Genomic DNA, 15,926 nt, shown 5'->3' with positions numbered 1-15,926 from the left:
TTATATGTATATTATAATTATTACATTTACTTGAAAATTTTAATTTAAATTGGAATGAAATGTTAAATATTGACCAAATTGATAAAGTAATTGGTACATTTAATTCTAAAATTAAAAGTACGATAAATACATCTAGTAATTCTATTTTTAGAATTTATATAAACCTAATGTTAAACAATAATTGTTCATGCATAGGTATTCAAAATCTAAGCTTAATTAAGTATCTTGGAGTAATAGTTAATGAAAAATTTAAATGGTCCTATCATATACAACATATAACTGTATTAATTCGAAAACTATTTTATGTTTTTAAACATTTAAAACAAATACTTAGTCTTAGTATATTTTTTCTCTTGCACAATATACGAGGTCTAATCAAAAAGTATCGAGACTGATACGATTAATCGTAAACCAGTTTGAGTATGAACTTGCATGTGCTATATTAATCTAACTTTATATGTTGGGAAAATATATTAGACATAGATTAGATTAAAATTGTTTCAGTCGGCTTCTAGGTGCGATTAAGTCAAGTATGTTTTTACGTCCCGTCGGATTTCATAATGAGCGAAAATACAGAACAACGAGTGTGCATTAAATTTTGCCATAAACTGGGAAAAACGGCTACTGAAACCTACCAAATGTTATTGTTAGCTTATGGAGATGAAACCATGTCCCGTGCTCGCGTTTTTGAATGGTTTAAACGATTTAAAGAGGGTAGAACAACTGTTGAAAGTGATGAACGTGAAGGACGCCCATCAACAAGCCGCAATGAGGAAATGATACAAAAAATACGAACAGCAATACGAGGTAACCGTCGTTTGACAATTATGGAACTTAGTAATGAGTTTCAAATTTCATTTGGATCAGTTCAAACCATATTGACGACTGATTTAGACATGAGAAGAGTTGCAGCCAAATTTGTACCAAAACTGCTCTCAGGTGAGCAAAAAGAAAATCGAAAACAGATCGCCACTGATTTGCTAGAGTGTTCCGAATCTGATGATTTTTTTTTAAAATCAATTATAACTGGTGACGAGACTTGGGTATATGACTACGATCCAGAAACAAAGGTACAATCTTCGCAGTGGAAGACACTTGATTCACCACGACCAAAAAAGCTCGTCAAGTTCGGAGTCAAGTGAAGGTCATGTTGACCGTTTTTTTTGACTACCAAGGTGTTGTTCATCATGAGTATGCTCCTAAAGGACAGACTATAACAAAGGAGTACTACATTGATGTTCTTCGCCGTTTACGAGACGCTGTACGAAGAAAAAGACCCGAGTTTAAAGAGTCTGGTAGTTGGAAATTGCATCACGATAATGCACCAGCCCATTCAGCCCATGTTGTGCAGCAGTTTTTGGCTAAACATGGTATCCCAGTTGTTTCTCAACCCCCCTATTCACCAGACCTAGCTCCATGTGATTTTTTTTTATTCCCAAAAATAAAAATGGCGCTTAAGGGTAAACGTTTTCAAGATGTAGATGAAATAAAACAAAATGCGACGGAGCAGCTACGAGGAGTTTCTAAAAATGACTTCCACAGGTGTTTTCAAAAATGGCAGGAACGTTGGAGAACATGTATGGACTCAGAAGGAGCATACTTTGAAGGAGATTGAATGTAAATAACTTTATCTAATATATTTTTTTTTTTTTTTAAACAGTCTCGATACTTTTTGATTAGACCTCGTATATCTAGTTATAGTATAGAGATTTGGGGTGGAACATATAATACGCATCTTCAGAATCTACAAATTACTATGAATAGTTTAATTCAGACAATTTTACACAAACCAAAGTTATATCATACTGTAAACTTGTATAATGACTTTAAAGTATTGAATATAAAAGCACTTTAAGAATGTTTTTCTACACGCTACACTTATTTAAAACAGATTTAAATATGTTTAAACCACATCATTCCTATAATACTAAATCAAAAATGTTAAGAAATTTAAATAGTATAAAAGTAAATAAAAATGTTGGTAAATTTAATACTTTAAATGTAGGAATTGATTTATGTAGGACATTAATAAATATTGATATAACTAAAATATAAAAAACAAAATTGATGTTAATTAAATATTTGTATACTTTAGATCTTAATAATTTTAATGTTTAATCTATATTATATTCTTTTTATCTATATTCATATTATATTTATAAACTTAAGATTCTTTGTTTTTATAAAAACGAACTGCTTATCTTTAATTTTCAAATTCAATTATTTTTAAGTATTATAATATATATGTATATTTTTTCTTTCTTTTTATTCTAACTGACTGTTTTTGATCTTACCTACCTCAAGCACAAGCTTTGCTTTTCGGGGGGGGGGGGGTGTCAAATATTATATTTTATTATAAGCTAATGTCTTATGACAATATATATATATTATTATGTATATAATTGAGTTTTACTATTGTTTTTATGTATATAATATTATGCAATATGTACAATAATATGTGAACGTTCCATATTACGAATTCTCAAAACATGAGACTTGAGATGAATTATGTCAAATAAAGATTAACTGGTATTGTCTTTTTAAATATTCACTGTGATATTAATGTTAATGTCACTAAAGTTATTGACAGGTTTTTAAAAACCAAAAGAAAATTAATTCTTACTTAATATTTGGTCGATTTTTTGGCTATTTTATTATTATTGTTTAAAAATGTTGGTGTATAAATAAATGCATACCTGATATCTATTAAAAATTTTCAGTTTGTAAGCCGTGATCAAAGATAGATTATTATCAATATAATATTATATAAGGATATTTAAGGAAAATATCAAAAAATGAAATAATGTAATATAGACTAATAATATCTGAAATATTTGAAATCACGGGTATAGGTCGTACAGCCATCATCTCTACCGTTTTCATGTATGGACGTATAAAGGTAGACACTCATACTTTTTCAAACAAAAAACTAAATAGTCCATTGATTTCGCGTAAAACTGTAGATTTGGATCGAATAGATTACGGCAAAACGTGTAATCGTTTTGGTCACTACAAAGAACTAACAACAATCAACAGCAATCTTTTTGAAGTTAACAAAAATCTTACTTTTCCAAATTTTAATTGTTTTACTTTGGATAATATTATTAAAAATTTAGATTTTGTATATATTAAACGGAAAAAGTATAGTGTGTTTATCGATATGGAAGATTTGAATGTTCAGAGATGCAATTATTTAAATTATATTCGTAAATATCGCAAAGAAGAATGATTAATGTATTACTCGAATAAGACATTGTAGAAAGCCAATGATTTTGTGGACCAAGTATGGACGGAAACCGGTATATTTACTAAAGGCTTTTAACAAAGGTGTTAAAATTGGAAAAAGAAATCCGACGGATAATGGAATACGCTTTATGTATGTACTTCACTATTAAACCTGGTAACCGAATATTTTTCGTATAAAAACGAGCTATCATTTTAAGAAAATAGTTTCATAATAGTTGCGTATTGCATATTTGTATGGTGCGTTGACGAATGGAAACATGTAGTACAACAATGAGCCAAAACCCAATATACATTTAAGTTATTTTTCACGTCACTTGGAAATACATTTTTGTAAACAAAATGCTTTAGAGTTAAGATTATATTAAAGTTGGACAACTTTGAAATAAAATTGAAAATATTGTTAACTTTTTTAATTGATCAATACTTGCTAGGAATGGACTTAATATATCTGAAGGCATAAGTAATTTATTTATAATTTTAGTGTAATTGACATTTTTAAGAATTTACGATTAATATTTTCTAAATTACAACAAAATAATAAAAATCTATTGCGGAGAAGTCATTATTATACATGTTTAAATATTAAATGTTAAAATTTTAATTTCAAACGCTTATATATTTTTTTTTCTAACTATTTTTTTTAAATTTCTAAAAAAAACCGTATAATGAATTTTGCATTACATTCTAAAATAATAATTATTAAAATCAAATAGTTTTATAATTTTATTAAAACTCAAACTTAAAACTTTTATAAAAAATGTTGTTATGGATTATGGGTCTCTATATGACTATACGAGTCTTCTTAGTGAGGCCTAGACGCTCGGTAATCTTATAAGAGGTTATAAATAAATAAATAAATTAATACAATATGTATTGTAAATAGTTTTTATTATAATTGAAGTAATAAAATTATTTATAAAAAAAATCTTGTATTTAATTTACAAGCTTTTTGACAATCTATTCCATTTTTAATTTATTCCGAAAATATTATAATTTTAACTATCCAAATTACCAACTATACTAATTGTTTACCAGAACCCACGCATAAAGTTGAAGATTTTTTCAATTATTCTGCTCTAAAATGTGTTGACAAACATTTTCAAACTGGTACACTTTATTTAAAAATTATGAAATTTTAAAATAAACGATTTTGCGAAATCATATGAAGGTTCTAGTCAGTAATAAGTAAGGGTTAGGTATAGGTATAATCTATAATTGGTGTTTGGTAATAATTATTAAACTGATGATCATTAGAGCTATTTGGACGTGTCTCCATCATCCGCAATGATAGAACTCTTAGGGGCACCAAAAATATAACCAACTTGAGTAATTTGATAATCTTAAATTGTGAACAATTTACAGTACGCAGATATATTTATTAATTATTTAATTATTGTTCATTTTCGAGAAATAAGAAGGTCAGTTGATAATTAATCATCAACTCGGCGTTATGTATAATTGTTATAAAATTATCTATACATATTTCCGGTTTTATCGACGAAATTACATTGTTGTCAAATACGTAATGGTTCCAACATAATAACAATAATTATTATAATATTAAATACAGCAATTATAATAATTGTTTTTATTTGTAGTTAACAAAATAGTGTTAGGGATTCAAATAAAAATAAATCGTAGGTTTATTGTAATTAATTCAAGTATTTTATCTTAACTTTTTTTTATAATTGGTGTACATTAAAATAGGAATAAATTAATTTATTTAATAAGCGATAATTATATTGTGAAATTAATTTTTTTTATTATTCGCATATTTGACCTATCTATTAAAAAAAAAAATTGTACTCATTGATAATAGTGGTAAAAAGTGGGGATATTTAGAGAACTATGGTACTATACGATTATGTTTATTAAGTTTAAAAATAAATAAATGGTATGATAGTATACTTATTAAAACCATGTGCTGTTAATATTGTGAATAATACTTACAGGATAGTTGGCAACTTTTAAAGCAAATAGTGAACGAACAATAGATCTTAATGAATTCCGTGTTTTAATAAATAAAAGAAAAATTACTTACATTGCATACAAAAATGCTACTATATCTTGCTGATGTATTGGAATGCGAACAATCGGAAAAAGGCCTTATTCGATTCAGAATAATAATATAAGATTTAAGTTTGGAATGAAAACGTATGATATCGTTCGGTTTGGCATAAATAATACACATCGGTCATGACTATGTAGTAGAATATAATGCGTATAATATCGTAGACATGAATGAGATTGATGTCACTAGTCTATACGGTTACGGGCAATCAATAAGTATCAAGAGATTATGATAAAGTAATAAATAATGTGCTACATTGTTATCATTAATAATAATTAGTGGAAATTTAAATAATAGTTTTCTCTCTCGTTATCCGTTTACACACACTATTCACTGATCCGCTAGCGCAAATATTACATAATAATTATTACAAAATCATTCCGTTAGTAGCCGCAATAAATTTGATCGGTGTCTGGCGTCCGAGTGTATCATTATACATGTGAGTTTGTTGTTTCTCTACGACGATTGTTCTTTTCAGAATGGTAAGTAATCATAAAATATTATACATTTTTTTTCACTGAAAGGTCTTATGTAATACAATATAATATTAAGTTCAATTTCAATTAAATTTAAATAATTTGCAGTGTAAATATATAAAATATTATTATAGTAGTACAAATTGAAATTAAATTTAGAAATCGTATGTAAAGCATATCGTACAGTGAGAAGTAAAGCATACAAATACATGATATTCTAATTTATTTTGATTTAAGACATAAGTTAATATGATATAAATATATGTATTATTGAGTTTATGGCAACAACAATTTACTATAGGAATTTGTATTAGGAATTTGTTGGTGGTAGATGAAATTTTTGTAGAAAACTACCACTGATAATATTATTATTGTTATAAAATTATAGATGCTGTTCAATATAAATTAAAAATAATGTTTTTAAATAATATCCCAAATCATTTATACATTTTTTTTTATAATTGTATAAATTTTATTTTATTTCAAAAAAAAAAACCAAAACAATATGAACATTTTAAAGAATGCGCCATCGATAGTTTTTATAACGTTGACTGGTGTAAAACATCACGAAGGCATTCATCAAGGCTGAATTATTCAATCTAATTATACCAAAATTCATAATTAAGTTTTTAATCGTCAATTTGCGAATATTGAATTGAACAATGATATAGTCATAATTATAGCGATCAACAAATGATAAATTGTCAGATAATTTTTCTTGAGTTTGCATTTTGAATTACCAATCAGGTTTTATTTAAAAATTCATATGTTTAAATATATTCTAAAAATTAATAAAATTATCTAAGTGCATCAATAAATACTTTATAAACGTCAAAACTGTTGTATGGAACAGATTTTGTATTTGAAAAGCATTAACCGGGACTTCCCAAAAACGAATGCATTTCGCATTCAAATCCGCCTCTTATAGTTATTATTTATAAGCATTAAAAATTTAGATGAGTAGTGTTGAGTATTGGAACATAAACAATTAGCGAGGGTTCACCGCTATTTGGTTCATTGTTTTCTAGGAAAAGTTAGGTTATACAACTTAAACAACTGGTGTTTTACAGTATTATATTATTAAAACACTATTCGATTTATGCTACATCTATTATGGTGACATAAAGTTTCTATTAAAATAATTAAATTTTAATTGTTATTACTACAATACTATTTCGTAAGTATACTTACTTAAAACATAATTTCTCATACAAATAAAGTTAATTAATTGTTTTGGGTTGTTATTGTAACTAGAAGTTTGAGTACCAACCTAATTTATATCTTTCTATACATTTTGTACGATAGTTTGTTTACTAAGGATGGTTTAAAAAACTTTTTTGATCTTTCTGTCCGAACGGAAAGGTTAGCAACCTTACAAACGGAAGATTCAACATTAAGGTTCAACCCACGTATAGAAATTTACGTTATTTATACTCATTGATTTTATTCAAATTATAGTGTTCATACTAGTCGGAATTGTTTTACCAATAAACTTGGTTATAACCAAATATGTGCTTCTATCTGTTGGCCAATTTCGATAGAAACAAAATAAGGACAGATATTTCCGTCATAACTTTGAGCACATCGCTGATTATATTTTTGTAAAAAAATAATTTATTCTAGATCAGTGTTACTTAAACTTTTTGAGATCACGGAACACCGATTTATATTTTTTAATGCAGAAACCCTATGAAAATAATTTTAAAAAAAGGAGGGTACACAAAACCATGGCGATAAAAGTCAAAATTAAAAATATAATATTTTATAAATGTGCATGCTATGACTTTGTCCCAGCTGCCACTTCTGATCTTTAGTGAGATTTTTTCAAAGTATATTTTTTTTGAATATTTTGAAAAAAAGCACTCGAGTTTCACTGAACCCTAGAGTTCTGTAGAGCACATTTTAAGAAACACTGCTCTAGAGTCTAGATGCACTAAGCGAAAATATAATGTAAGTAATCATGAAAAGGTTAAACCATTGATTGTAAATACTAGTATTGGTTAAACTGATCGATATCAAACAAGTTTAAATCGGTTTTTGTACTATTTTATAGATTTTGATCGGGTTCCAGACGGCCGTCTACCTCATGTATACTGCTGTGTTCGTCGTATCGTTGGTCGGCAACGGTCTGGTATGCTATGTGGTCTTGTCCTCAACGCAAATGCAATCGGCTACCAACATGTTTATCGTGAATATGGCCTTCGGTGATCTGGTCATGACTCTGTTTTGCGTTCCGTTCCCGTTCGTCGCCTCATTCTTATTGCAGTATTGGCCGCTCGAAAACTATTTGTGCCAAACCTTTACCTTCGGCAAAATCGTTGCCGTGATGGTAAGTCACATTTGCGATGGGGAGAGGTAAATATAGGTATCATATTTTCAAGCGTTTAATCGGGGATATATTTATATTTTTTTATGAAGAAATACAGAATCAAACAAACTATACAATGCTTAATGATATAAACATATAATAGCTAAATATCCATTAACTATGTCAATAATATAACATAAAAGTAGGTGATTTTATTGAATAGTAGAAAAATGTGTGTAATTTTGTAAAAAAAAATAATAATGTTATTTCATGTTTTTATTTAGTTTTATAAATAGTTAGTATATTAGTAGTTTGAAGAACACTATAGTTTATTTTGATATAATTGTATTTGTTAGGACATAAACAGTACTATGATTATCTAATTATTATGAGCTTAGTTTAATTATAGCAACAAATATTAATTATATCAACTATGATTTAATATTTTAATATGAAATTCATGCCATATCTCCTTCAGCTCGAAATTGTCATATTATAAATGTGTAAAAGTAACACGTGTAGCATCATCTAGAGATTTTTAACTGTGTATTCTTGTCATATTAATTTTATGCGTAGGTACCGAGTACTAATGCGGCGCATTGTATTTACAAAATAGGCACATAACTGCGTTGGGAAACATTTTAAAATGCATGCATTTAATATCTGTAATAGAATACCGACGTTTGAATCGTTTTTTTTTTTTTTTTTTTTAATAGCACTCTTAATATTAATAATTTTATTTTTTTTTATTTGTACGCTATTGTCAACATTTTCAATACGCCGAAATTATAGTTTTATAATATAAGCAATTGCGTAAGTGTAAAATATTGTTTTCAAAACCAAGTAAACAAATAAAAATATAAATAATTGGATTGTTTACGAAAATATTGAAAAGTTTAAATACAGAAATACAATAATAGACCAATATAAAATGTTATAATGCATATTGGTATATTAAAATGTAGTAAATAATTATCATATTCATACTATCATAAGATTTTGAATAAACATAATGAACATAATGAATTATACTATCGTGTTTCGTACAGGTCAGTGCATATACATTGGTAGCCATCAGCGTCAACAGGTATATAGCAATTATGTGGCCATTGAAACAAAGAACTAGAAAACACCAGGCTAAGTACATAATAGCATTAGTTTGGACAATGTCTGTCATTACATCGCTTCCTTTTTTACTTGCTACTTCGTTGGATCAGGTAATTTATATTTTAAACTATTTTTTGTTCATTCATTACATTTTCTTTTTTCTAGAATATAAATATGATTGCAATTATTCTATAATATCAGTTTTAATTTGTTCAAATTAATATTAAAAATAATATTTAATATTTCAATCTTCAAGGATACCTGTAATTTTTTTTAAACATTTTTAACACAATAAGAACTTAATTGATTTGATTTTTTGTTTTAATGCTGTTAATTGGTTTCTAACGTACAATATAAAAACATAGTTGATATAATGAAATGAAAATCAACAAAAATACGAATATTAAATAAATTAAATTATACTGTAAATAAAAACAAAAATATACTTAAAGCTAAAAATACTGAATAAGCTTTAAGTAGCTATAAAGTAATAAATATAAACTTAATAAATTAAAAGTAATGCGTATTTTGATAATTTATTATTTATAACAAAACTTAGGTTATAATGATTATAAATATGTTAATATTCAATACCGCACAAGTACAAAACTTTAATTCAAAGTCACTATTGTACTTTTTGAAATTGTAAAATTTAACTATTTTACTGTTATGAAATTTACAGTTCAATCAAAAATAAATGACGTAAAGGTCTTAAGAAATGATGACTGTTAGAAAACCAATCCATATTGTGAATTCTGAAAAGTAATTAATAATTTTCAATATTAAATTAAAAAAAATATTCTTTTTCTACTTACATTATTTGTGTACGAATATAACTTTGAAATAATTATTTAAAATTAAATTTAAAAAAAATGTCTTATGTTTATTTTTTACACAAGTTTTTACATAAGCTTTAACTCAAATACATGTCTTTAATATTATGTTGTGATAGCATACAAGTACCAGTTTTATATTTTTATGTACCTAATACATTTTTACAATAATTACCTTACTGTAGTTGGTTTTATTACTTGTTAGAAGTTTGACATTTACTTTTGCACTGACAAGTGGTCGAGTGAATATTTTCGGCGATTCTTTAATGCAGCATTATTTGTACTGCAATGCTGTATCCCATTTGCTGTTTTATTGTTTACTAATATTCACATCGGGATTGTCGTGTGGGGTAAGCTACCTCCCGGCGAGGCACAAAACTCCAGAGATATTAAAATGGCCAAGTCAATAAGAAAAGTAACACTTTACAAATATTACGATCGAAAAATACGAATATGTCAACATTTTGTTTTCGATTTTTGTAGATGATAAAAATGATGGCAACAGTGGTTATAGCATTCATCGTTTGTTGGCTGCCATATGATATCCTTTTGGTAAGTGCTTATTATTTTATTACTTTTATTGAAAACAATAAGTTTACAAACTCTTACATCATTTTAACTATTTATATATATATGTATAAACTTTAAAATTAAAACAATTAATTATGAAACTTAATTTATAACAAACATGTGATTATGTAAAAGTTAATTCAAGTAGGTAGTGTTTTATTCATATTTTAATCCTCCGAGGAATATTTTATGTGATACGGTCTAATAATCTAACGGTCTCTACATCAATTTTATTAAATACAAATTAATGATGTAAGTCTTGTATAAATTAAAAAAAAATATTTAATTAAACAAATGTTTTAAATAAATTTAAGTCAAATATATATAAATAAAACTATTAATTAATATAGACAAGTAAATAATTTTTCTTCAGTAAATCATCATGCAAATGACATGCAATATATTATGACAACGCTATCTACTAAGTAATTTTAAATTAATTGAAAAATGATCATTATCAATGTAAAGTTTTAACATGTCTAAGATATAATATATTAAAGTTTGGAGGATAATTTTTTTACGCGTAGTGTTGAACAATAGTATTTGTATTTTTTTTTGACTTTTTAATATTTTTATATCGTATATACCTACACTGTATAAACATATAAAAGTGCTTATTTGATTTCTTGATAGATTTTCTGTATCCAACTATGCGCCATTTGCGTTTAGTTAAAATATAATTAATATACATACTTTCGAGCGATTTTCGTCGCCGAATAAACTTCGTCAATTGGCGGTGTCTATATTTTAGCCATCATAAATCATAGTAGATTGTTTAAAAAAGTTAGATCGATATTTTACCGTAAACGTTTTTTGGTATATTAATTATAATAGTACCATACCCACCGTATTAATTACATATCTAAACTATGGTCTCAAAGGTCAATCATTTTTTTTACGAATTGCATCTCGACTATTAAAATTATTTGGTTCTTGATAAATCCTAAAGTCTTATCGCAAATAAAAAGGTCTAGTACTAGTTGCCTTCCGTTGGTAATAAATGGTTAAAGTGATTTAAACAAAACATCTAAAATAAAATACACTGTTTAAGATTGTTTGTGAAGATTTGTCATTGTTTATTTAATTTAATAAATAAATTGTTAATTTAATTAATTTATATCTCTTGTACATTAATGAACGAGTTAACATAAAATATATATTTATTAGAGTAATGATAAAAAAAAAAAATCAACACTGGACTGAAAATTTTTTTGTAAATTATTAGTTTATTGACTTATAGCTTAAATAGCGTTCTAAACGTTGAATTAACTTAACAACTAACTCGGGTGAAATTTCTTTACCTGCACCATTTATACTTTTGAATAATATAAACCACTCGGCGGGGATCATTGTAGGGGGAAACCATAGTGTGTATACACTTAGTTGTTTTTTTATTTACGTTATTTCCTCTTCGGATGTGGAGTGGTTGTTTGGCATCTTTCCCCCGCGAAAGACCGAATTCCGCCACGACCGTGTCCAAAACAAATTTTTAACTTGTGGTTGTGTTTTCTTCTCTCGTTCTCAATAATACCCAGTCACCACACCAGTACACCGTCACCTCCTCGTACGGCCATCGAGTACACTCCCGCAGACGACGACTTCTGTATTTTTTTTTTTTTTTTTTAAACGTATTACGACGTTCTCACTGCATAACATTATTGTTAGATTCAGATTTAAATTGAAAAGCAAATTAAACAAGGACGGGAAGCGATTCGTAAACTCCCGGCAGGCAACCACACTATTATACGTATTATCATTATTGGTACCCCGTGCTCCGCACAATGTCGCAGGTGCTGAGGGCGTACGGGATGTCGCTGCGCGCGTGGAGCAACCAGCCGTACGTGTGGTTCGCGTTCCACTGGCTGGCCATATCGCACACGTGTTACAACCCGTTGATCTACTTCTGCATGAACACCCGATACCGGGCCGGTTTCGTGTCGGCGCTGCGCAACGTGCCGGGACTGGGGTACACGCGGGCGCGGCGGCACGACGACGAGCTGCCCGTGGCCGGACGGCTGCGAGTCCCGTCCGTCGTTTCGGTGTGACCGTTTCGGGCGCGCGTCTGCGTCTTTGATTTTTATCAGATAATATTATACTACCTGCCAATATCGTATGATGTCGCACGTTTTCCGAAAACCTCGAAACTATGTTCGGTGAAAACGATATCATCATATTATATCATAATATACATTATAAGACGATGAGTGTGTCGTACATAATTTATGTGTATATAATATACAAATTTGTATCTGCAACAACGCTCAAAACAACGAAATCCACTTGTACTGTACTATGTTTTTTTTTTTTTTTAAATTTTTTTATATTGTTCTATAATATTATATGTATAATGAATAGAATACGAGATGTAAATAATTGTTTAAAAAAGTGTTTAAGACTTACCCGAGCTACTGCTCCTGCAGCTTTGTAAGATCGTAGTTTTTATTGATATAATAATCATTAAATGTAGCCGAGTTGTACTGTAAAATTGAATTAATACGTGAACCACATTATCGACACTTAATTGGTTTATTCGCATACGCCTAGTTACCCTGATGGGTATGACGCGAGTGCCAATATTGTTGTCGGGTACTTTTTTAAGCGCTCTAATTGTTGATACGATTCCTTTCATAGTATTGTTTTTTTTTTTTTTTATTTTGTTTTAATATATAGATTTTGTTAATTTAGCATATTTTTAATATTTTAATGTAACACAATAAATAGTATTGTTTGGCGGCATGCTTTTGATTTGCAGCTACCTATGTTTTATTATATTATTTATTTTGTCAATATAAAATAGAACGGTATAGTATTTAATGGCGTGATTTGATTTGCCTGCTAGGCATATAATATTATTACTTTCTCTCTGTTCGAGTATACGGCTGTCATTTGGCATCCCTGCCTATCCAAGGCCATATTATACCGAATTAAGCGAATGCAAAATAAATCTTTGGACTATATATACAACATATTATAATATTTGGTATCTATAAGTACTGAGGATTATAATATAATCTGTTATGTTACTAGCATATACTGGCTACCATGGTTACCATACCAGTAAGTAGTAAAATTGCTGATTAAATGAATACTGAATAGGTATATTATTCAGTGTTCTATAGTAGTGGTATAGATATATTATACTACATAGTATTTTGTTTTGTAAATAAAAATATAATAAAAAAATGGTTATGCACTTTAGCGCTGTTTGAGACGATGCTACGTGTTACACCTATAGTAACAACAACAACAATAACAATAAAAACAATAATAATAATAATTCTTTATTCTATCGTCTTACCTTTGTACTCCCCTAGTCAATGACTAATATCTTATTAATTTAGATGACACTTTTCACTTAATGTGAAGTATATTATTGTAGGTGTACTCTTATCGCTCTATCTCAGTGGATTTTAGACCTTATCGATTATAGACAATAATTTTTTAGCACAGTTCAGTCTCGAGATTTCATCGATCATAAATATTAATACTCCAGCGCAGTTGGCAAGACGTCAACGTTTACAAGAAAAGTTTAGTACAATATTTGGTCGGAAACGCTTTTATTTAGATTAAAAATATGATCATAAAATTATTCACTTGGTCTGTGTTACTGTCATCGCTTATCCGTGTAAAACCGTTAAACACACATTCCTACCGAACTCCACGCTGAAGACGAACTCGTAGATATGATATATTTTTATTTAATTTTTTTTTTATATTTATCATTCTACAGTTGTATAATGTCAAAAATTACATTCATTAGATTAAAGAAAATTTGGTTAGTTTTTTTTTTTAATAAGTTATTCACACATTTCAGTCGGTAGGTAAATACTTAGATTATAATTGAAGAATCAATAAATATCACATGTTTTACATATACAAATGAGACAACACTAAATCCTTTCACAAATTTTCATTGTTCATGCTTACATAGCTACATACAATTATATCATTTTAATAAATCATAAAATATATCGCTCATATATTTTCAAATAATTAATGAAATGCAAAACTTTTATTTCAGATATTAAAAACATAAAAACAAATAAGATGTTCTATAATAAGAATACAATTTATCCATGGTCAAAGACTGATGATCTAAATCAGATCTGGATAAAAACTATTATAGGTATAGTAGTAAAAATTCACAATCGCTAATACAGATCCAAACAAAAGTACTTAATAACGTTGTTTCTATAATATGTAAAATTGTTGTAGGTATAGGTTGTTTATTAGTTTTGTATTACCTATTATGTTCTAAATTATTTGATGTACAAATAAATAGTATTGGGTATTTTTTTTAAGATCAAATGACCTTCAATTGAATCAGGGCCGGTACAAGAAAAATAAAATGGGGAGGGGTGGTTGTTATACCAAAATATTACAGACTCGAAAATAATTAATAACTGGAGTAATAATGATGAATGTAATTCTAAAATAATTTTTTGCTGTAAATAAAATTTATATTTTGTTCGTTTTGTCTAAAAACTAATAAGTATAATAGATATTTGTATTATCATATATTTATCAATTTAGTATGAAATTTGTTAAAATGATAGCAAAAAAATAAAACTAATAATTTCTACGTAACTCTATGAAGTTTTTAAAATCTATAAGTGTATGTATATTTATGTACATTTATTTATAATAAAAAATTAAATATTACTTTAATAAATAAGTACTTACAGTTGATGAATATTCTCTGAGTAGAGATTTTATAGCTTTGAATGGCTTTTTCGGCATTACAAAATGCTTTACTACAAGTTGTTTTCCACAATGTTGTTGACGTCCATTAATAGCACGATAGTTTCTTTTAAAACAACATCACACTTAAGGCATTCAAGTTTAATTCATTTCCTTTTATTTAATTATTTTCCATTAAAAATTTAAATAAACAGTAAAAACTTAAATAATATGATTATAGTTTACAAATAATTGATTTTTGAGTGGCAGCGGTCATTGACACACATCATAGTACCCTTAGTACATAAAACTTACCTACTTCCTATACTTCCATAGACGACAGATACGTGGTAGATTCGAGGTAGTTAGTGGAAGAAATTGTCGAAACTACAAAAGTGCGGGATACGGGAAAATGTTTATATTGGAGACAATTTTTTAAATAGTCATGTTTTATAATAATTGTATTTCAACTGTATTTATTATTGTTATTATACACATTCAAACAGAATTGTTCATCAATATGTTATGTAACTTTAAAAGTATATACATTCCATTAAATTACACAGCATAAAACTCACGTGGCATCACGAGGAATATGTGCGATGCATATAATGTACAATATGCTTAATTAATTT

At 27.7% G+C, this 15,926-nt stretch overlaps 2 protein-coding genes across 3 annotated transcripts; both read left to right on the top strand.

The window, feature by feature from the left end:
* The first annotated feature begins 530 nt into the window (after nucleotides 1-530).
* Nucleotides 531-1,142, top strand: LOC113553696 (protein GVQW3-like). Its single transcript, XM_026957172.1, has 2 exons — nucleotides 531-807; nucleotides 868-1,142. The coding sequence occupies exons 1-2, from the start codon at nucleotides 561-563 to the stop codon at nucleotides 1,140-1,142; spliced, it is 522 nt and encodes a 173-aa protein (XP_026812973.1). The 5' UTR covers nucleotides 531-560.
* Nucleotides 1,143-5,662: 4,520 nt separating this feature from the next.
* Nucleotides 5,663-13,282, top strand: LOC113553404 (RYamide receptor-like). Of its 2 annotated transcripts, none has more exons than XM_026956719.1 (6): nucleotides 5,663-5,799; nucleotides 7,847-8,122; nucleotides 9,151-9,318; nucleotides 10,247-10,456; nucleotides 10,525-10,593; nucleotides 12,402-13,282. In XM_026956719.1, exons 1-6 carry the CDS (start codon nucleotides 5,797-5,799, stop codon nucleotides 12,654-12,656), a joined length of 981 nt encoding a protein of 326 aa, XP_026812520.1. In that variant the 5' UTR covers nucleotides 5,663-5,796; the 3' UTR covers nucleotides 12,657-13,282. The 2 variants fall into 2 exon arrangements, with proteins under 2 accessions (XP_026812520.1, XP_026812521.1); XM_026956720.1 differs by having other exon boundaries at nucleotides 12,277-12,545.
* Nucleotides 13,283-15,926: the final 2,644 nt, after the last annotated feature.

The sequence above is a fragment of the Rhopalosiphum maidis genome, chromosome 2 (genome assembly GCF_003676215.2).
Source record: "Rhopalosiphum maidis isolate BTI-1 chromosome 2, ASM367621v3, whole genome shotgun sequence".
NCBI classification, from domain to species: Eukaryota; Metazoa; Arthropoda; class Insecta; order Hemiptera; family Aphididae; genus Rhopalosiphum; species Rhopalosiphum maidis.
Note: the sequence above shows the minus strand (reverse complement) of the source record. Positions and strands in the feature narration are given on the sequence as shown.